General features: G+C 35.0%; 1 protein-coding gene across 5 annotated transcripts in view; it reads left to right on the top strand.

The window, feature by feature from the left end:
• LOC142344364 (coiled-coil domain-containing protein 180-like) overlaps positions 1-23,610 on the top strand; it is a 97,685-nt gene that overhangs the window by 50,361 nt on the left and 23,714 nt on the right. For all 5 annotated transcript variants that reach the window (XM_075395951.1, XM_075395953.1, XM_075395954.1 and 2 more), the window contains 7 exons: positions 3,711-3,822; positions 4,238-4,380; positions 6,008-6,195; positions 6,767-6,906; positions 12,925-13,101; positions 19,787-19,994; positions 20,718-20,846. In XM_075395951.1, the coding sequence (XP_075252066.1) occupies positions 3,711-3,822; positions 4,238-4,380; positions 6,008-6,195; positions 6,767-6,906; positions 12,925-13,101; positions 19,787-19,994; positions 20,718-20,846 (1,097 nt within the window). The remainder of the gene's footprint in view (positions 1-3,710; positions 3,823-4,237; positions 4,381-6,007; positions 6,196-6,766; positions 6,907-12,924; positions 13,102-19,786; positions 19,995-20,717; positions 20,847-23,610) is intronic.

Genomic DNA, 23,610 nt, shown 5'->3' on the forward strand with positions numbered 1-23,610 from the left:
TCCTTCAAGTGCTTAGTGTGGTGAAGCTACTGGGAAGGCCGTAGTTTAAGGTTGAATGGTCATTTTTAGGAGTTTTTGAGCCCAAAAAGTTGCAATTTTTTTAAATGTTTTTTTGATATTATTCGAATTTTTTGTCAAAACAGTCTAAAATTTAGTTTGTTTAAAGTTGATAAAGGTCCTTTGCAAGATATTAATACTTTTTATTTCCATTTTAAGCGCTATATGTTTTGTTACTCCAAACAATTTCACGCAAATTTATATTAATTTTAACAATTTTTTTCAAGTTTTTTGAAAATTTTTTGTCGTTTTTTGAGTTTTTCTAGCTGTAGGTGTCAAGGAAGCTCCTCTAGGGTTAGATAATAGGTTACTGCATAGTTTCTGAATAGAATTTAAGTAATTTTTTAAAAACTTTGCTATTTTTTCAAGTTTTTTATCATATTATTATTGAGTTTTTTTTTCTGGCACCAAGGGCCCAGGGACCTTCTCCGAGGTTTGACTATAAGCTTCTGTATAGTTTCGAGAGTTAACGTATTGGTTATCAAAATTTTAAGCACTCGAGTTTTAGCAATTTTTTGATAATAGAATTTTCGGAGAATTTTTAGCATGCTCCAAGTTCATGGATCTTAAGGAGCCAGTGAAACTGTTTAAGATTTGAAATAGGGATACTGGTTAGTCTCTTGAGACAATGACGTGTTTCTCAAGATTTTAATATAACGATTTCTTGCAAGATTTTTTTAAAATTTGCGATTGTTCTTTAATTTATTGAATATTTTTGTCTTTTTCTGAGTTTAATGATCATTACTGGCCAACGAAACTTTTTAGGTCTGTCAGATGGGTTACTCAACAGAATTCCAGAAACAACAATTGGTTTGCAACATTTTTTCACTGCGAAATCAGAAAACTATTCTTTTAAATTTTGCACCTTTCAGTTTTTTTCTTTATGATTTTATTACTGACAAGGCTGGAAATCTAGAAGTTGCAGAGGTGAATCTCATCATGGAAATAATATTTTTAACTCTCTCTGTCTCTCTCTGTCGCTTGGGATTTCTTTCTTTCTCTTTCTCTTTTACGTTTTCTCTCTATCACACTCAATCTCTCTCTCTCTCTCTCTCTCTTTCCTTAACTCTTTTGTTGATGCCGCACTACAGCTGCTCTTATGTGGCGTGATGGCATCATTTATTACCCTAATTAACGCTGACTTCTAGTAGAAATGTATTAACATAACTTTTTATCATAAGTAAATTAACTAGCTCTTTTTAAAAAATAATTGTTAGTTGCTCTCAAACGAAATTCGTAGCAATTATATTAGTCTTGTTGGTCAATGATGAGTAAACGTCATTGGTACTTTATTCAGGTCTTCCACAATAAAAAAAATTGTATATTTGTTGTATGTTTCTTTGAGTTGTATGTATTGATAATGACAACTTTAGTGCCATAACACCTGCCGTGACTAAACAGCCATTTTTTATCTTAATTTGATACTTTTTGGCTGGTTTTATTATAAATGGCTAATGAAACTTTCTAAAACTTTCAGTTGAAATTTTTTGTTTAGTTTTATTTAAAATAATTGAATTTTGAAGGGCACCTTAATTTTTAGCATCTTTTTAATTACTCTCGAACGAAGTTTATTAATTGCTCTCAAACGAAGTTTATGGCAATCATATTGGTCTTTCTTTCATGCGATTTTTCGCTTGACCGATTTTTCGTCTGACCCATTTGACTTTTCGTCCTCAAAAGCGGTATAAAGAGGTAACGCTCGGAGGGCAATAAGTTCTCTTATAGCCGTGTGCCTTAACAGTCTCTAACAATCCTATTCACCAAAGCTATTTTGAGAGGGACTATTTCATGGCGTGACGAGCTCACCCCCTCTAGTCTAGCCCTCCATAACCCCCCCCCCCCCCACACACACACACAAACACACACGCACATATACACACACACACTCCACTCAGCTCCCCAGTCCACCCCCCATTCTAACATCGCTGAGTCCCTGCTGGGAACTTCTGAAGCTGACTGCAGTCGTTTGAGTGCAATTCGTTCGACGTTAGTCGGTTGTGCTAAATAATTTTCTTTTGTCAAATTTTTCCATTGCCTTGTTTCAGCTCTGTTTTTTGTCATCCAAATATTATGTTTGCCAGCAAGATTGTTATCCGGCATCCTGTTATTTTGATCACATAAATAACAGATTGTTGAAACTATTTTTAGGTGGTTTTCTTATCAGATCTTTTAAAATTGTTCATCTTTTTTTTTGTGTTTGGGAGGCCAATGATATCTTATTGGCTGTCAATTGTCCTGTTCTGGTGTACACTACAGCAAAATTATTTATAATCTCAACTTCATGAAAATTTTTGTCTAGTTCTTTTTTCGATTCCGCGTCCTTAAAAGGAATTGGGTTAGCAGTTGAATCATTTTCTTGCTCGTGGATACCAAAACAAGGGAATTAGAGATGACGAGGGTGTTTTCTGTTAGTTTGCATTGAGTAAACCAAAGAAGTTTCTTTTTACAAGTAAACCTTTGGAATGTAGTTCATGGTTTGTCCTGCTATGCTTTTCATTCCGTCGAACAGATTTTGATTTCATATTACCAACTTTGCCACATTTTTAGTACTAAGCACTCTCTTTATGAAGCGAGGGCCCTAAATACATTCAACGGATCTTTTCTGCTAGCACCCCCCGCTTAGTTAGGCATCCCCCATTTATAAATGTGTAAACATATTGTTAAAGCTAAGTAATCTTGCTATACGTAAGTAATCTGTCTATACGTGAACATATATGAACAATATGCATTTACTAAAAGCTAGCACAGCTAAGGTTTGGAAGTATTACGTATTCAACCAAAATTTGTTGCATATAACGTAAGCATCAATAAAAATTTCTATAATAGATCATTTTTGCTGTTATCGGCTACAATAATACAATAAGGGCTTGATTTTAAAAAAAATATTTTAAAGGAATTTATTCTAGAAGTGCTTTCAATCTACCTAGGCACTCTTTCAATGAAATGCAAATATCGATCTTACAATTCGCGAAAACTTTGATTTTGGCTGGTGCAATCTTAATGGCTATATAAGGCTGAGGGCGCTAGCAGAAAAGATCCCATTCAACTTAACAGGTTTTGTTGTTATTAATTGCTCTCAAACGAAGTTTGTAGCAATTATATTATCCCTGTGGTCCTTTTAATGCAATTTCGCGCTTGACCGATTTTTTGTCTGACCCATTTGGCTTTTTGTCCATTAAAAAACGCCAGAAACGAGCAGCAACCGGAGGGCATTAAGTGAATGAGCAGATCTCTTTGAGCCTTACGCCTTACTAGTCTCTAAGTATGTGATTCACGAAAACTGTTCTGAGGATACAATTTCAAGGTGTTAAGGGCGGTTCTTAATCGTAATAGCTTGCCCCACTCTCAGTCGCGTCCTCGGCTCCATGAATGGCGGCTTTTATTTTCGCTTGTATCAGATATATCAGATACTCGCTTATATCTGATAAATCAATTCAAATTAGTTTAATGTATTGTAAAGTTGGGAGGATTTCATTTTTGTTTCAGTTCTGAAAGCATCAGTCCATGTGTTTGAAAGAGTTGTAGCATTTTTGTTGATATTCGCAAAAACGTGTCAACTTTCGACGGCAAAATGTTTCATCTAAGTTTCAAAAGTGGAAAACGCACTGCTGGTCTTTCTGAATTCATCAGGTGAAGTTTTAGAGTTTTTTCAGGTGAAGCTGAGATTGACAAGCGGACCCACCTGAACACGTGTGAATTGCCCAGAAACTACTTCCAGAGGGTGAAGAGAGAATTGCGACACAACTTTCTTGAACAACTTGAAAGGCAAGAAGATAGCGAAAAATAAAAATTTGCGAAGAGTAATTTATACCGATGGCGTGATTTGCATTTTCCTTTGTTTGTTTTTTCAAAATTGGTCTCTATGAACTAAACTACAACAAACCCGCAGATTTTTAGTCATTAGTTAGCGAAAATTTGTTTTTGTTATTGTGTAGAACTTGTCTGCATGGCTCATCAGTTGGAAATCAACTTTTTGTCCGATCAAATAAAAATTTCAATTCTGAATCAGTAAACTCAATAAGTAATCTGAATTAGAAATCCCAGGGTGAACATTGTCATTTATAATTGATATTTTTACACCTCAATTTGTTCATAAAACTTACAAAAATAAAAAAGTGTTCACTGGGGGGGGGGGGGGGGGGGGACAGATTGAAAGTGTTGTTGTTGTTGTTGTTTTCAGATGGAGAAAAGAGAGTGATCAACGTGCGCAGAGTATAGTGAGTGCCAAAACAGGAGAACTGAAGAATGAACTGCAGCTGAAGAAACATTTACACCAGCCAAGGGCAAAACGGGCAGAGGTCGACATACACAACGTCAGAGCAGGTTTAAAAAACACACTCTATTTGTCTATTAGTACATAATGTTGACTTGTAAAATGATTACATTGAGAGCAGTGCAAAATGATTGCATTGAATATATATTATGAAAAGGTTTTAGTCTTAGAACGTTCATTTATGACAATGTTGTAGTTTTAGTTAACAACTTTTGTGATTAATAGCCGCGAAGCGATAGCGGCTATTATTGGGGACATCGTGGTTTTTTACAATTCAAAGAATTTGAATTGTATTGGGGCGCTGTCTTTTTTTAAGATCTGTTCACACATTTTCATGATTTTTGAAGTCAAATTGGAGTAGTGATTTTGGTCACGCCGAAACAGGGAGCGAAAAAGCGAGTGGTTTTGCGGCGTGAATTTTTTTCGCTCTAATTTTAAAGTAGAGTGAGAAAACGGTGTTTGAACAAAAATTCGTTTTCTCGGTAGTGGTTTTTTGTTCACATGCGGCAATTTCACTCTAATTTTTACTGTTTTTTCGATTTTTTGGATCGGATTTTTTTCTAAATGGTTTTACCTATCCATTTACAGCTCATTCTAGGCCTAGTTTTTTGTTTGAATTAAATTTTCATTTCTCGCTAGTGGTTTTTTTGTTCACATGCGGCATTTTGACACTGTTTTTCTGTTTTTTTTCTTATTTTTTATCTGACTTTTTTTAAATGTTTTTCTCAATTCACTCATAGTCCATTGTAGGTCTAGTTTTTCTATTTAGTCAATGAAATTTCTTTGAATTGTACGTCAGGACTTGTCCTGCTATGTTTTTTTAATTCGTCGTCTCCATCGATGATTCTTACGACCTGACTTCTTGGAATTGACTTCTTGGAATTGACTTCAGTGACTTCTATTGCTTTGCAGTTAAAATTTGTGTACGTGACGTTGTTTCTACTTTTAGGTCAATTGCGTGACTTACCTCACTCAAAAAATTGACTTCTGAACTCACTTATGGAACTTTAATTTTTAATGAAGATTTACTAGTTAATAGTGTGCATCTAAGTTGTGCCACTTATATGCCCTAATTTGTGATTATTAGTCTTGAGTTTTTTATTTTGAATATCAATTTTGAAATAGCTCTTCAAGGGCGTTTTCCTTATAGAAAGTATGTGCCAAAAATTGACAGTCCGAAGCTAACCCAAAAAGTCTAGTGGTCTATTGAAGGACTGGTGGTCGATCTGTCTATCTTCTTTCTTTAGGTGTTTCAATTCCTGGAAGGCCACGAGCGTCTATCGCGGCTATTTTCCGGCAATCTGCCGGCTATGTTTTTTGAAGTCAATGGTCCACAATATGAAAGTTCCAAGATTAAAACTTTATCAACCCGGGTAAGATGTGATATAGGAACAGGAAAAAAATTATTGAAAGTTTACAGCATACTGAATTTAAGGAATACTGATTAAGTTATTTAAGTTATTTATTAATCTATGAAAGTTTCTAATTAATATCTGTTCTGTTTGCAACTGATCGGGTACAGGTTGTTCAAGACCTCACGCCCCGTTGTCTATCTGGGTTAATCATTTTTTTCTGATGTACTTTATGTATAATCTTAACTTATAATATGCCGATTTACTTAGTATAAGTATATACGATTTAGTTACATGATGATAAATTTTTTCTTTGTTTCGTTAGCTGAACTGGTAATGCATTCTGAGAGGGTGGAGAGACACATCAAAGGTGTGAACGAGACACTGAAAGAGTTACGTAATGAGTTCGTGTCAATGAGTGGTAAACACGACACTCTTCATGAAGAGTTCAAACAGGCTGTCCAGGCACTCGAAACTGTCTTCCAGGGTGCCACTAAGTGCCAGAAGTTACAGGTACTCAAGTGTAGTTAGTCAATACATAACAGGTACTGAAATGATCAGCCCAATTTACAAGTACTACAAATTTAAAGCCAGAAACTGCTCGGTCGGGGTACAACAGTGTTTTCAAAGAAAAACTGTTCTTTCCAGTTGTACATGAACATCTACAATCGATAAGTTTGAAGGTATTATCGCTTATATCAATCCATCTTCCCTTATTGCGTTATGGATACCTTTATGATTAAAATACGCATTTATTAATTCTACAATTCTCAATTTTTGTTCGCGGGGAGGCAAAAGGAAAAGAAGAAACGGACCCCCCCCCCCACAAAATTGTGCCTTTCATTGTGTTATATTTACTGTAATTGGGGGTCTATACGTTATAGGGGGAAAGAGCCTATAAAAATTATTTTCATTACTATAATTTTTGTCATTTTCCCAAGAATATAGTCCCTACATTATAGTATAATTAGAATGATGAATGTCTAGGAGTTCTAGCCACACTAAGCTGGGGGTCTATAGTGCGAAAAAACTGTTTCTTTTATTTGCGAATTAAATTAGGTCTTATGCTCTTTTTTCCTCTTAGGAGATCCAGGCGCAACTGAAGAAGGAGAAGGGGAGTTACATGGACAGGATTAGAAGTGATTTGAGAGCTTTTAGACAGAAGATGGACGATACCAGTCAGATGTTGAGAGAGGCCAATAGCCGATTCATCAAAGGATTCAAGTTAGTTCATGTTAGAGTGAACTAGACGAAGAGTTGGCATTAAGTAAAGAAAAAATAACAACGTGTACTAATCCTTCAAATGCGTTCAATACCTTTAGTGTGTTTTTGGATGTTACAGATAGATTTGCTCCCTTAAAACAGCTGGGTAGAGAGAAACCAAAGCAGCCTAAATAGTTCAGCAACAAACTGAAAAATCTCAAAAATAAGAAGAACACTGCTCATGGTTATTAGAAAGTGATGATAATATCTGGTCAGAAAAGTTCAAAAGATTCTGATTAAGCTTTGAAAAACAGTGTCTTGCAGCCAAAAAGATTTCTATTTAAACAAATTGAAATCTTGCCTCGGTAATAAAAAGACAAGTCTATAAACTACTAAATGATTTAAGCGGCAAAGTTATTAACAGTTCCAAGGACCCTGATCTGGAAACTGTGGCTAGCAGTATTAGTCAGCCGAATGCTCAAGATAGCGCAAAAGCCTTTCAAAATAATTTTGCCAATGTTGAGATTGAAATCAGCAAGCATCTCGATGCTGAAAATGAACCAGAAGTTCCAAGACGTCAGCAATCGATGTTTTTTTTCAAAGTTACATTGGAGGAAGTTCAGGTCGTAATATCCAATTTGGATAATAAATCATCCTCTGGTGAGGATTTTGTTAATAAACTTTTGTTAAAAATGCCAGCGCCTGTACAACTTGAATACATTACGTTTCTAATAAATCTTTCGTTCAACAGGGACAAATTCCCGCAGCTGCATAAAAAAGCAAAAGTTTTTTCCTTTGCACAACTAGGGTTCAGAATTAGATGAAAATAATTACAGGCCTATTTCACTACTTATTTTTTGGAGCAAGGTTTATGAAAAAAATTATGTTTATTCGGGTGTGCTTTTACTTTGAAAGATTTTCTTTGCTTTATCATAGACAATACGGATTTCGAAACAAACATAGTACAATCGATGCACTTGTTGATTTTACAGAAAATTTGAGATCTGTTTCTAAAAGAGGAAACATTTTCAGTTTTTTCTTGGATCTGAGTAAAGCTTTTGATACAATTGATCACAAAATGATGATAAAGAAGTTAGAACGTTACGGTATTAGAGGAAATGGATTAAAATGGTTTGAACCATACCTCGAACTTAGAGTGCAGCGTCTTCATTTGAGCGGAGCTATGTCTAGCTGGGAAGAACTTAAATGTGGTGTACCACAGAGATCTATTATTGGTCATCTTTTATTCACTATCTACATAATTAATTAACCTTTAGTTTGCAGAAAGCTTGATGTTATTCTGTTTGCAGACGATACAAGTCTAACTGCTGTAGGAATGGTGGTAATTGAAGTTGAACAAGAATTGCAAGAATTGAAGAATATTAGCAAGTGTCTCAATTCAAATAAATTAGTGCTCAATTTAGATAAAACGATACAGATGGGTGTCACTTTAGCAGCTAAGGCGTCAGACAGTTTCTGTTTTAATTTGGGAGGGAAATACAAAAGGAAGCAGTTTGTACGTATCACGGAATACTTGTTGATTTCAGAGAGCTTTCTTTTGGAAGCCATCTTGAAGAAGTTAAAGGGAAGTTAAGTAGGCAATGCATTATTATCGCAAAACAGAGACATTGGATGCCTAGAAATCTGCTGATGCAATTTTACAAATCAAACCTTAAGCCTCTGTTAAATATGGATTCTTAGTCTATGGCTGCTGTAGTTACTCTTTGCTTCTGCCTGTTTATCTTTTACAGAAAAAAAGTTCATTTCAAAAAAAGAACCGATTCATGTGAGTACATTTTTGAGAAGCAGTCCATACTGACTGTTTATGATCTGCATGTGTATGAATTGATTAAGTTTTCTCTGAGAGCAATCAGTGGCCTTCATTTTGAAAATTTTTGTAATGATTTGTTAGTACCTTATACCATAGAAAGAGAAACTAGGGAATCGGCAATTAAGTTACCCAAACAACCTTAATACAAAAGAAAAATAGAGCGCTGTTCAATCAAATTTCGCACAACAAAGTTATACAACAAAGTGAAAAGCTTAGAAATTGTTCCGGCAGACTTTGAAGCGAAGATGTCAGAAGAAATTGCTAAATCTTGTCATAAGTTCAAGTGTTCATTTGTAGTTTGCAATCACGAACTTCCAAGATTTGTATTTGATTTTTATTTTTTGTGTCACATTGCCTATCTCTCAAACAGTGTTAAATTGTATCTTTTTCTTTTCGACTTATAGTAATTGTTGCTTTGTTTATACTCAATTTTGGGGTAGACTGAAAAGTGGAAGTGGTTGTCTTTAGCCCTGTTGTCTGTCCCCTCCAACCTCCAATAAAATATATAGTTCGGTAATTTATATCTTTTTTTTTGGAGAAATTCTTTCTTTCTTTCTTGCTTTCTTTCTTTTATATTTCACTATAACCACTTTCCCTACATGTTATAGAATTCTTTTGAAGCAATAATTGTAATCGTGTGTGCCTTCTAGGCACACGATTTTTGCTTGAACGATTTTTCCAGGAGATTTTTTGCTTTGAGGGATTTTACTTATTGGCTGATTTTTCTGCGCTCGGTGGTCGCATTCATCACATCAAAACAAGAAAAAAATCCACTGATGGCGGGGTAGGGGCATTGCCAGATGGTAGTCAACTGACTAAGGTTCTACGGTGTAAATTTCTGCGAGATATTGTATCTCAGCTAGTAACTCTTGATAATTCTTTACAAGTGGCCCCAAAATGGTGAACATGAGATTTGCTGCGATAAACTTTTTCCAAATGTGCATGCGAAAAGACACATTGCAGTTTGGGGGAATGTGTCTTGTTCATTTTCGTTGATTTTGTTCTTTTTAGTTTTGATTAGTTGCTGCCAAACTTGGAGTGGCTTTTTTACGCAATCAATATAATTTTTTTCGCTTTTTTTCTAAGATGGTTGACTTTTGACGAAAGTTGTCTGTGCAACAAATTCTTGGCCGCAAAAAAGTAGTGGGAGACTCAGAATTTCAGTTTTGGAATAGGAGCACTTCAAAAGCCGATTTTGATTAAACGTTTTTGACGATTGGGTTACTCAAGGGCCCTTTTTTTAAAAGAGTTAACTGCTAACCTAAGTTGATGATCTTCTGTGAAGTCCGGTCGTTCCACCAAGTAGTTAAAAAAGCACGCATTTTATAAAATACGCGAAAAAGGAAAGTTTTTTTAAATTTGAATTCGAAATTTTGACAGAATTTTACAACAAATTTGCCAGAAAAAGGCTGAAGTCCGAACAATTATCATGCCAGAATAGTAAAATAAATCATTAGGTGGAAGTTTTTGCAAATTTTTGAAATGATTATTTTTGCCTTTGTCAAAATAAAGCAATATAGGGGCTGGCGCTCGGGCTTGTTCTCATTAAGACAGTCCCCAAATTGGAGGAATCTGATAGTCCGACTCTCTTAAAATGTTACCGATCCGGAAAGGATGAGTTACATTAAAGTTGATCATTTTTTGGAAAAATTTGACTTTTGCGGTATTGGTCTTTACTTTTGGTGAAATGTTAGCCGAGGTAGCCCATCGAATGTAGATTCGGTGTGAATAGGCGAACTATTATGCGTGTTAAACACCCTATGGAGTTTACAGCCCTGCCGAGCTAGACTCAGATAGATTTTTTGATTTCGCTTGGCCTGAATGCTGTCATTCGCAATTTAAGTTGCTAGCTTAATTTGTGGCAGTTTAATATGAGGTGTTATCAATGCGCCGAAAATTGCTTTCCTTTTTTCAATCGTGGTTTATAAAAAGCTGTAATGACATCTTACCATGAGTTTACTATTCACCCCGTTGTGGCAATAGTCTTGAATAGAATCGTACCGCCCCTCCCGTTCGAGAACTTTTGTTCGGACAATGTTTTCTTGACTGGCAATATTTTTGTACCGTGTCCTGAACAAATTTTCTAAGACCGTACTACAGCAGTTCAGATTGATACCTAAGTTTCATTCATAGATTTCTCTTCACTAATAAAGTAAGGGTCATCTTACAGTGTACCTTGATGCTTTCTTTCTCTATTTGCTTTTTGTTTTTTTACTAGGTAATAGCCTGCATTGTTTTCTGAGCCGGCTAATGTTGCCGGCTTGATCTTTTATGGCATGAAGAGTATTGGTTATATATTGTTGTTAATGGTTCACATCTGTTGTAAGTAGATGTTTCAGAGGAAGTCAAATTCCAAACTTGAAAAAATTGTGTCTGTTAAACTGCTGAACAAAGTCAAAAGCACAGGAAGAGAGTGTCTAGAGCCTTTCTTTAGTTTAAACTTTTTGGGTACTAATTGTGTTTCCAAACGAGTGATTGTTCTCCAGGGACCGTTTTTTGGCCATTTTAGGCATTTATGAAACTGTGGTTGCAAATTGGGAAATTTTTGCTATTTTACCGATTTAGATGTTTTTTTGCTTCTGAACTTCTAACATCCCGTAAAGTGGTTGCAGCAAGATTTTTTTGTGGTCTCCATGATCTTTTGATTCAACTGAAATCTGTTATATGTTGTTTTTGCTTACCAAAATTGAATAAATGTTGCGGCTGCTCAAGAATCTCAGCGGAACCGAAATATCACAGCCTGGTTCTCGAGCTTTACGCCAGCCTGTTTCTTCAGTTAATTCGATTGACTAAAAATCTCATCGAAACAATTAATCGCTCGATCGTTTTAATTGACTGTAACTTTAACTTTTGACTGATTTGATTTGGTTGAAGTTAAGAATATCCTAAGTGATAAACTATATACAATCGCGTACTGAATGTTGTAAGGCTTCACTAAGTGTTAGTAATTTTGGTAACTTCTTATAAGAAAGCTCAATTAACTTAGAAAACTGGGCGGATTTCACAATATAGCAACTTAAACTTGACGAAGACTAAAGATGATCAAGAATCAAATTATAGCCAATTTGAAAACCAACTGATCTCGGTACCAGTTTATTAAGGTTCTCAGTCCGATACAAGGTCACTATCCAAATAAAGGATTTGAGGTAATTAGTAAGGTGAATATAATCTATAACTTCATCATAACTCGTTCCTGATTGGTTAATCAAGTAAAATGATTTAGGTCAATATTTACACTGCAAATGTCGAATTACTTAATTATTTGCTTTTGTTGACATAAGCGCGGATGGTTTTTATGTAGCGCTAGATGCTTTTAATATATGGCTTTTGACAACAAGCAAATAAATAAGAGTTCACATAACTAACATATAAGAAATTTAACTCTGAATGGGAAATATATGAAAAATGCACTTTTGCACCAAATAAATGTTAACAGCCACAATTGGGGGTCTGATGCAAAAGCGTTCACGAGGTCCATGGGTAGCTTAGAGGTTACCCTAACCAAGTGCTTAGTTGTTTGCTCATGTTGGTTGCTCATGTGGACAACTTTGGAGTCCCAATTTGTAAAATTTTCCGCCTCATTAATTTTTGAGTTTTGACAAGTTCTAAGTTTTTCCAGTTTCAAATTTATTTTTTTTGTCTTATGGCTCTTGCTTATGATTTAGAGTGGCGCCAACAATAAATTATGTCTAAGTTTGGCCCGTTTTGGGCTATTTTTTATGTTTTCTTCTTTTCTCCCTTTTCTTGTTTTCTTTTGGTTTTTAGAATAGCTTTTACTGAAGAATTGTTCCTTCAGAAATATTCTATGTGCGGTGTTACTGATAGAAATATTTTTTGGAATGTTACAATTTGTGGAAATTTTTTTAAGGATTTTAATCCGTTCTTGGTTTTTCTTATTTTGTTTCGCTTTTTTGAGCAAATAATATGCGCCTTCCAAGCTGAGTTGATTTTTGTCTATTCTAAGCTGAGTTGATTTTTGTCTATTCTTGTAACAATATAAAACGGGTGTGATAAAGAGACATTTTTGATGTAAATTGAAACTAAACATGAGAAACCAACAAAATATACTTGTTGAAAACCAAATCAGAGCGAGACTTGAGAGGGACAGGCTTGCTGAACAGAAGCACGTGTTAATTGGGTATTTTCAGATTTTTATCCGCCGAACAATTTATCTCTTTATGGTGTGTTGTGTGTGTGTGTGTTGACAGAGTGTTCTCAGAGGGTGGCAACTTCTGTGTGGAGGAGATAGAGCAGTACAAGACAGTGCTGGACAGAGTGAGTGGACAGATAGAGCAGACTGAGGGAGTCATCATGGCTGATCTGGAGAACATGGAGAGCAGTAGAATGGACAGAGCAAATTCAGTCTGCAACTCATTCGAAAACAAGTCAGTTCAGTGCTGTTAATCTCTCTTTGAGCTCCGCCAGTTTATCCATTTTACATTTTGGTTTCAGACAGCGTTCATTTTTCCGGGGCTTATGAATTCCTCTTTCATTCTAATGGATATCAATGCATGGAACAATTCTTGAGTTTTCAATCTTGCGATAAAATTCCCGTCGCCCCACTCAGCAGTGGGTGTATTGCCGTTTAGTTGTGTAGACAGGATAAGAATCTGCTTGTTCCCTTTGATTAACAAACCAGTACTACAAAAATCTTTGAGCAAAATTTTGAGCATTTGTTGGTTTGCATTTGCTTCTATTCTAAACGGAGATGATCATTTTTAATTGCTTGCGAAAAAATTTTGAACAATTATCGTAGTCTTCTGTGCTTTTGTATAAAATTTTTGCCTCTGCTTTTTGTTCTGAACGATTTTTGCTCGCTTGATCGTTTTTTGACTCTCTACAGAGGTTTACTTTTTTGAGTTATAATTGACCTGCAGCCGTTAGGAACTTTGTCTACAGTACAACTATATTCTGGGAAAACTTGGGCGATTTTTATTGCCGCCTTTTTATTATTTAATAGGTTATTGGTTATTGTAGAATTGACTTATACCATCACTTCAAAACACTGAGGCCATGAGCACTTGCCTCAAACTTAGATTGCGATTAGTTAATTAGTTTGCAGTAATTTTGCATCTAATCTTGTCGTAAGTAAACAAGACATACAAATTTGAGCAGTGTTAGTTGGAGTGAAATTTATTTCATCTTTGCTTGGTAAAAAAGCGAAACAAGCTTTGCAAAATCCTTATGCTTTCAGAAAGGCTTAGAACCAAGTATAGAGGACATCGTTGTCTATGAGCAATAGTTGATTACAGCAGAAATTAAGAACAAAAAACTTAGCAAAAAATTAGTGGTAGAATGAGTTCTGAAGAAAGAGTTCAAAATTGTCAATGAGATACAGCAGTAAAAATTGTGGACAATCAGTAGGGTGAGATTGTTTAAGAGCCAAGTTCCGAATAGAAATAAGGTCATATTAGTCAAGTTTGATGTATGAGATGTCTGGTAATTTATAAGGCCAGGTCACTGAAGTAGCTTATAACTCAATTTAAACGTACAGATGAATTAGTACCGAAATAATATCAAAATGGTAAAAATTCTTGTTAGTCACCGCCCCACCCGCAAATCCTTAAAACTGTTAATTCTCAGGGCCAATCGGCCTCAAAATATAACTGGTTATTCCTAACAGAATTTGGTACCTAATGATTAAAACAGCAAATTCTTTCCGGTACCAGAAAGGTTTTTCTCAGTTTTTAAAACAAACACAAAATGATAAATCGGAAATGTTCTCTACAGACTCGTGAAGACAGAGACTCTTACCAGAGTCATTATTCTATTGAAAACAGACTCGAACAGTTTAAAATAGGATATTCAAACAGGGTAGTTTCTTGCTGTCGAATTTTGTGATGATATGAATCCTTCAAGAAAAATACAGGGAAAACCTTAGGTTTCTTGTTTTTCCTTATCCTTGTTGTCTCTAAAAAACTTTTTAAAGGTGCTCCAAAACAAGCATTGCTCCTTTCTATGAAGAAGCAGAAATAAACAAGGGCTAGGTTGGACATTTATCCACAAATAGGAAAGAAAACAAAGTTAAGGACTTATGTAATTGCACTTGGATTGTAGAGCATAGTCACTAGTTTTTGTTGAATCCTGAAATTACGGAACCATGTAAACCACGGGATTTTGGTCAACTTGAGTAAACTTTTACACAATATATACTACAACTCATGACTAACATTGTACGCCCCCTGTTGCTTTTGTCCGTCAGGTCAAATTGGTCTAAACGAAGTGACACGTTAAACGCTGACATGGTTGACTACCCTCAGGTACAAGAGTGCATAAGAGAAAGCGAGAGAGAGAGAGAGAGAGAACGCTGATGCGCACCAGTTGGACCTCAGTGAGAGAAATTTTTAGTTATTTAGTGCGCTCTTTTTGGGAGAACGTAGTTGGTTAGTTGCAGTGACTCAAGCCGCGGAGTTTTTTGAAATCGTTAGTCGTGAGGATAATAATTTTCGGGCCAGTAATTGAGCTACTGGGAGGCAAAATGTGTTTGAGTCATTTGGGATATGACGTCAGTTGATTGAGTATTGGATACTAGCGGATAGATTGACTGAACTGGGCTGATATAGCAGGGACCGTTAAGAAGTTTTTGTTGAAAATTTACTTTTGGGTTGCTTATATTACTCAATTATATGTTTCTATATATTAATTTAACAGTTGCTGGTTTTACATTTATTTATAATCGATTCGTTTCACCCAATTGAACTTTTTAATTGGCCGAGAGAATTTTTGGCAAAACAGTACGCTCCCAACAGATAGAGGAACCACCTAACAAATCTTTCGGAGTATTGATTGATTTCTGTGCGCTAGTCAGTCCCCAGCTAGATGGTTTCTAAAGACAAATTCTACAATTCTACGCATCTTTGCTGTTCTTAGCCTTTAGTTTGTTTAATTTTTTTCTGAAAATTGTTCTGGGTTTGAAACACTTCGAATTAAATTTTAATTAGGTCTTTTAATTCACAGTTCTTAGGGCGCCGATTAATTAGATTTAGCTCATACTCTGATTAGCTCGGTGCCCCTTTCGGATATATGGATCCAACCAACTAATCGTAAAGAGAAGACTTGCAAAATATGTCATTTCTGTGTAATTGTTCCGACCCCACTTGTGGGGGAGGAACTATATACTCAAATGGGTTTTTTTTTGTTCAGTCAATTTTGGCCGATCGATATATTCATCGTAGTGAAATGTGAGTGGTATCATTAAGAAGCCCGTCGAAGCAACGTAGAATTCAAAACTAAAAAGATTTTTTTGAAATTCGTTTTTTCGAGGAGTTATCGAGGATTGAAGTTTTGTGTGAAAACGGGATAATTAGCATGATTTTGCTCACATTTAGTGAATTTTTCTCCAAATTAAGATCTTCTTTTAATAGAAATATTAACTCAAAAATTTTTATGCCACAAAATCAATCCATTTCGAGTCCCTAATAGACGAAAGGCGGTAAAGTCTAGTTATGGCCTCATAGGGAAGTTAACTATCAAAAAAATTCAAATTATATTTGCGAGCTCTTTTTTTAAAGAAATTTTTCAGATCTTTTTTGTTTTCTTAAGTGACCTGTAGACTAGTCACTTCTCATACCCAGGTTCCGTTAATGAGAAACCTGATTTACAGTCTAATGAAGCCCAATGAACAAAAAATTAGTTTTCAAGGAATCGTTCGTGTTTTTTTTTGCTTCGACTCATAGTTTTCGTAATTTTAAATGAAATTTTGATTTTCTTTTTGAGCTTTTCCTAATTTTTTGCTGTACAATGGCTTAAAATTTTTGACTATAAGTGCAATAAGTTTCGGAATGAGCAATAATTGAACCTATCTGGAGCTTTGAGTGGGCAGCTAACGGCTGTCAAGGCTTTAAAAGTGATTTTTCGAGAAGTTTTTTTTTAACATTAATCGATCCTAAGCTTCTTTTCGTGAACAGTAAGTCAGTCTCAGTAATGACAGGACCCCCCTTTCTTCTACTGCAACCAAAATTTTTCTGGTTAGTGGTACTCTCCTCTTACTATTTGTTATATGACTTCAATGCCACAAGATTTCAAAATTGAAAAAAAAAAAATTTTGGATTTTGTCTTATTATTGGTCGCTCTTGAAATCTTATCATTTTATCCTGATACTGATTTTTCCCATTGGCTTAGAGAAATCGTTCAATAGATCATTGTTAAAGTTCTCAGAGAAAAGCTTATGAATTAAATGGCTCCGACACTTTCTTCTGGCTCTTTTATTGATTTTTTGCTTGTATTTGTTGTTGTTTCCATAGTCATAAGACTTATCGTAATTTCATTTTGATTAACTATGCACGACAAATATTTTTGTACTCCAAACAAGGCACAACTGAGCGTATTTATTGACTTTCGTTGAAAGCTATTGAGAAAATTTTTTTAACATTAACCGATCCTAAACTCGTTTTCGTGATCATGAGCTGTAAGTCAGTCTCTGTAGTGACAGGACCCCCGTCGTTTTTACTGAAGCCAAAATTAATCTGGTCAGCGGTTCCATCTTCTAGCTATTTGTTATATGACTTCAATGCCACAAGACTTCAAAATTTAAAAAAAAATTGTATTTTTTCTTATTATTGTTTCCGCTTGAAATCTTTCCACATTGTCCTGATACTGATATCTCTCATATGCTGAGATTAGACGTCAAATGGGTCATGGTTAAAGTTTTCAGAGGAAAGTTTATGGTTTAAATTGCTTCGAGACTTTCTTCTCGCACTTTTCTATTGAAATTTTGGTTTTGCCCGTGTTCGTTGTTGCTTCCATAGCCATAAGACGTATTGTGATGTGTTATTGATCACCTATGCACGACAAATATCTTTGTTCTCCAATCGAAGCATAACTGAGCGTTTTTATTGACTTTCGTTTAAAGCTATTGAATTTAATAGCTGTTAAGACTTTATAAATGATTTTCCGGGAATTTTTTTGAACATTAACCGATCCTAAACTTGTTTTCGTGAACTGTAAGTCAATCTCCGTAACGACCGAACCCCCTTACTTTCTACGTGAACCAAAAATTAATCTATTTAGCGGTTTTATCTGCTAACTATTGGTGTTATGACTTCGATGCACGAGTTTTCCCTATTTTTTTTAATTTTTGGATATTTTTCTCATAATTTTGGTTCCTTTTGGAATTTTACCACATTATCCTATTATTGATTGTCGCATTGGCTTAGAGAAGATGTTATGTGGATCATACATATAGTTTTCAGAGAAAAGCTTATGCTTTAAATGGCTTCGACCCTTTCTTCTCGCATTTTTCTAATTAATTTTTGGATTTTGCCTGTTTTTGGCTTTCATAGTCAATGCTTTATTGTAATGTCTTTTTGATGACTTATGAATGACAAACATCCTTTTTGTCTCCTCGAGGCTTTGCATAGCGTATTTTTTAGCCTCCGTTGAAAGCCATTGAATTTGATTGCGTTCATACTACGGGTTTTCTCAAAAAGTTCTTGGTTTTAATGTATTTGCTCATGTTTGTTGATTCATTGGAGTCAAATTGTTAAAAAGAGTATCCCATTGCTGTTAAAAATTAATTGAAACTGGAGAAGTTTTTTCTGAAAATTTTTTTTTAATTTGCTCTTTTTGCCTGTTTTTTGTTCTTTAGGTAGTCTTAAAATGTTGACCAGTCTCATAAGCTTCTAATTAAGGATTGAATGAATTATGTTACCCAAAGTAGTTACTTTTTAGCGGATAGTTTTGAAGTTTATGATATTATACATTTTTAAGATTTTTCAGGATTTTTCATTTTTTTTCCAGTTTTTGTGGTTCTTTTCGTCAACATGTAACTTTTTTTCATCCTTGAGAGGTCCCATACTATTACTTGTTTTTTAAAAACTAACATGGTTACCGATATTATGACGTAATTGATGTTTTTGTTTGTTGGACAGTATGCGTTTTCATAAAAAGTTATGTGAGTGGTGTATTTGTGTTTCCTTTTCTTGCATTAGCACAATCGCGTAATAATGGATCCAAATGATTTTCAAATATGGCCCAATTGAACTTATTTTTTCATGCAGTATAAATTTAGCTGAATTGGTATAATTAGAAATTGGAATAGAAGTACATAATTTCCAGACATTAGCTAATTATTTTAATCGCACCAATATTTTGTGTTTTCGCAATGTTTATGCTTCTTTAGTCCATTCCGATGGCTTAGTCTAACCAAAGTCAGGAGCTACTGATTTCATTATCGCTTTTTAGTAAAATTATCAGGTATTATTTCGTTAAAAGCTAATGATTTTTAAGGCTTTTGAAATTTTCTGGTTTGAAAAAAGTTAATTGATTTTTGAATATCGCCTCTTTATTTCTTCTGTTTGTCGACTTGTTACCTAGTCTTATTAAGGAAAAGTACTATCTGCAGCGTAGTTAGGAAAAACTAATTTTGTGTAGTTAGGATTTTGTCTGATTGTAATTTGACGTTAATACTAGGTGCTTTTAATTTTAGATTTTGAGTTTATGCCATGCAGTTTTCGTTTTTGCTTTTTTGTTGTTGTTGTTGTTTTTTTCTCGTAATCTTTTTAATGGCAGATGTCCTTGTAATGAGGCATGGCATTACTTAATTCACTTATCAGTTTGGTTGTGTAACGATTTTTTTAAACTCAAACATCTATTTTTGTTTATCTCTTTGCCAAAAATTTAAGTCAAAAGGCAGTTAAGTGAAAAATGTAGATTAGCGCGGGTCGGAACATCATGTGCGAACGCACATTAACGAGCCTCCTTGTTGTTTTCTAGAGAAGTTTGGCAACCCCCTCTCTTTCGCACCAAAATTGTCTTTTTTTCAAAATACTATTTAATCCATTGAAAGAAAATGACCCATTGGCCATTTAATTTTGAGATGTTTGTTTAAAAAAAACGACTTGTGATCAATATCTCCGTTAAAATCGTTTTTCCCTTTAAAATCTTTTTTAACTCCTTGTGAAGAAAACGATAGTGACGTGTCGTTAATTGAAAAACGGTTGCTTGAACGATAGGTCTTGAAACCGCAACTACCAATAAACGTCTCGAATAGTTTGTTAAAAATTACAGGATAAATGCAAAATACTTATGATGGAAAACCCGCACGAAATTAAAAACTTGAATTGCGTTTAGGTTCAAGCACCACATGGCGGATTTGACGTTTGTGGAGCGTCTTTCGCGATGGTTGACAAACACACAAGTGAAAATCAAAACAGAAGCTAGTGAGAGCAACACTCAATCTCAAACCCTATCTCTACTACTCAACAAAATAGACAGGAAGATAGATGCCATACAACACCCCTCTCCCGATAAGGAGAGCATTACTGCCATAGATTTACAGGTATTTGACCAACTATTATTCAAGGAGCAAACTTCTATCAGCAATGATGTCTTTTTAAAATTCACCGCTTTATAGTAGTGAAGTTACCATAAGTCAATACATTCAATGCAAGCATTATATAAAATCTGTGGGTGGAAATTCAATCTTTTCACTGCAAGCTACCGCTTATGTTACATATGTTTGTGATTATTCCTCAAACTGGGTGACCTGTGTTTCAATCTGATCTCAGGTGTATAACTTTCAGGTATACATCTGGTTTACTCGTTTCTCGCTGTAAACAATGTTTGAATCTGTCGAGAATTTTTTAATCGTCCAATTTTGAAGATCTCTTTTTTACAGTTGAAGTTTTCACGATTTCATTTTGATATTAAACAAAAACGTCCTCATGATTGGATATTGAGTTTTTGCATGCTGAATGGCTATCTTTAGAAAACTATTTGGAACTTGCACGTGCACGTTTTAAAATGCCACACCTCTGCAATTCCTCTTTTTCGTATATACGAGGCCAGATTTTAAAACTGTCGGCATTTTACAACTTGCAAAGTTCTCGTTTAAAGCAAGATTACGTGACTCTGCGGAAACCACTTCGAAATAGTGGTTTGTATTTTGAACCGATACAGATTCTCGGTGTCCAGATTTTCTCTGCGACTTCAAGCAGAGTCACTTAACCTGGATGTTGACGTTTCCTGTTTATTGAAATGGAACCGAATTTGATATTAACAGGAGTGGTTGGTGACAGTGTTCGATACTTTCAACGCAAGGGCAGAGTACCTCAACTGTCTCAAGGTACCAGTCACTTCCCAGGCTGCAGCTGGAGCTAACCAAGGGGGAGGAGGGGGCAATCCGGGACCGGTAAGTCACATGATAATTTTAATCGAACCGATTATATACTTGAACGGTACTGATTGGTAGTTTAATTGCTTCTTGGAAAGACAATTGGTGGTCAAGTAAACCATTTTTTTTTAAAATTATGTCATTCAAGTCAAAAAGTTTTAAAATAGATTTGTTTTGTGTTGCCCCTGGCGGGCCGATACGATAACCAGACCGCGATTTCCGGATTACATCGTACAATGCACGAGAGGCAGGGCAATGGACAGCGGTCTACAGGGCTAAAAACCAGTCGATACCTAAAAGTAGGAGTGTTTAGTTTTATGTGCGCACTGGAGTACATTATGAACTGCATTTTCTATACACTGCCCTCTTTGCAACTGTTTTTCATGGGATATAAATCCGAAAACTGTTGGAATGAAACATTTAATGAGAGATTTCAGTTTCAAAAAGGTCAAATTTTCTTGAAGTTTTTTGTTCTGTAAAACAGGCAAGCAAGCATTCTAGGTATCAAGTGTACCGCGTATATTTTGGTTGCACTGAAGAAATCTATAGGCGAAACGAAAAATCAATGTCAATATCTTATCACTGGAAGTCAAGTTTAGATGTAATTTGATTCAAAAATGGGGTCTTTCCCATTATAGCCCCCCACGAAATTATAGCCCCCCCCCAATATGGAATAATTAGGTTATCTGGGTCTATAGGCTATATGAACACTAAGCTGGGGTGGGGGCTTTAATGGGAAAGACCTCAAAAATTTTAACGACGTATTATTATAGATGCGAAGCTGTAAGCTCGGCTTAGCTATAATGTGGTACTCTTGTGATTCAAAGAATTTGAGTTGTATTTGGATGCTGTCTTTTTATGACTTGAAGAGGAGTTATGGTAATCAGTTTTTTTAAATGGTTACGTGTCAGTGAAACAGAATGCAAACGAGTGAATTCCGCAGGTGAAAACAAGTCAATGCCTTTTGTGAAGACAAGTTTAATGCCGCACTTGAAAAGAAGCGTTAGAATATTTCGCTGACAAAAGTAAAAATCAAAGAGGACAATGGGAAAGAGAACGTAGTTTTTGATTATACTTTGTTCTGCAAGAGAGGGTAAATGAATTTCGTGCGGAAAAAAATTTTCGCCCAGGGAGAAAAATGTTGTGTTCACGTGCGGCTTTTTCGAAGGAATTTTTTTGTTTCTTCTTTTGACTTTTTAGACCAAATTCTTCTGGATGTTTATACATTTGTTCACAAAATCTATTGTGCCTCTGGGAGCATTTTTGACCCTTTTTAATTAATAAATGTCTTCCATATCAGTTTTTGCTCTATTTATGTCTTTTAAAGCCTTTTAATTTTTTAAAGCCAACATGTTATTTATTACAAATGCGCTTTGAAGTTCTTCGCTTGTTTTCCCGGTTTTTTGCGCTTTGCTGAATATTTTTCCGTTGGATTGCTCATTTTTAACTGCCCTTTTGCTAAAATTTTGCTGACTATTTTTTGTAGAGCAATATATATATTCTCAGAACTGCTATCGTTTAAGCAATAATATTTTCTGCTCTTTTCCTCTTTGAAATTGTGAGCTTCTCCCCTATTGTTCTCACGTTCGTAAATCTCCATTTGTTTTGGTTTCCTTGCTTAACAACTGAACTTCAATGTAGTTTTTAAAATTTTCAGTTCTCTAAAAATAATTTTTATTTGGATTCTTTTAATCAGTGTAATAATCTAAAGTTTCATAATAATTTAAAGATTTGTTCTATTTTGTTTTGAAGAAATATGGAAATTATGATGTTATCAGAGTGTGACATTAAATTTTCAGCCTGTTTTTTCAGCAGATGGTCCTCATTTTCAAAGAGTTAGTTCTCAAAAATTGATTTGATTGCGCATTTTTTTGTTAAATATGAATCTCTATATATGTTGCGATGATTTTTGTAAATGATACAAATTGGCTACAAATTTTGCAATAACATTTTTTGTAACTATTCATTGGATACAGATTCAAATAAGAGCATTTGAGCAATTTGTATTTGTTTTAAAGTAATAGATTTAGTTTTGGCCACACAGAAAGTAGAGCCAAGAAATTTCGGTGGGAATTAAGTAGTCCAATTATTGAGTTTTCTCTGAGGAAGTTGTTTCGGTCTTTATTTTTCAATTACAATTTTTGTTTGATTTGTTTTCATATAATGCACTCAATTTTTAATCACAAAAAAACTTATAATATTTGTTTTGTGTACTTTTTCAGTGTAGTTTTTACCCAGATATTTTCAAGAAAACGATAATTCAACAAATGTTTGCGTTCTTGATTGTTTCGGGCATTCAAGTGCGTACAGTTTCAATATTTTTATGTTCTCTTTTTAAAAAATTGTTGGAATCGTTTGAGAACTTATTTCTATTGCACGTATCAGGTTTTGCATTTGATGTTATGCACTGACGAACATTCCTGTATCTTCCGAACTCCTCTTAGTCCATGGTCGCATTTTTGTTTAAAGTATCCCAGGGTGAGGCTCCAGACCAAAAGTCGATAAGATCAGACCAAAGGAAAGGACAAGGAGAGGAGGGCGTCGTACGTTCAAAATTACACGGCCTGGAAACACGAATGGACGGCCGAAAGTCTGGACATAGGCAAATTTGAACGCTTAAGAGTCGGGGCAGAGGTTTTTTTGAACACACGAAAGTCTGAGCATAGTGACCCTTGAGCGCGCAAAAATGTTCTGAATTGAAAAACATTTCCCAAAATATTGATTCAGCACTCCTAAAAGGCTCACTCAAGTGAAAGTTTTCTGCACAGAAGACCACAACTCA

Source organism: Convolutriloba macropyga, chromosome 8 (genome assembly GCF_964194025.1).
Source record: "Convolutriloba macropyga chromosome 8, txConMacr16.3, whole genome shotgun sequence".
NCBI classification, from domain to species: Eukaryota; Metazoa; Xenacoelomorpha; order Acoela; family Convolutidae; genus Convolutriloba; species Convolutriloba macropyga.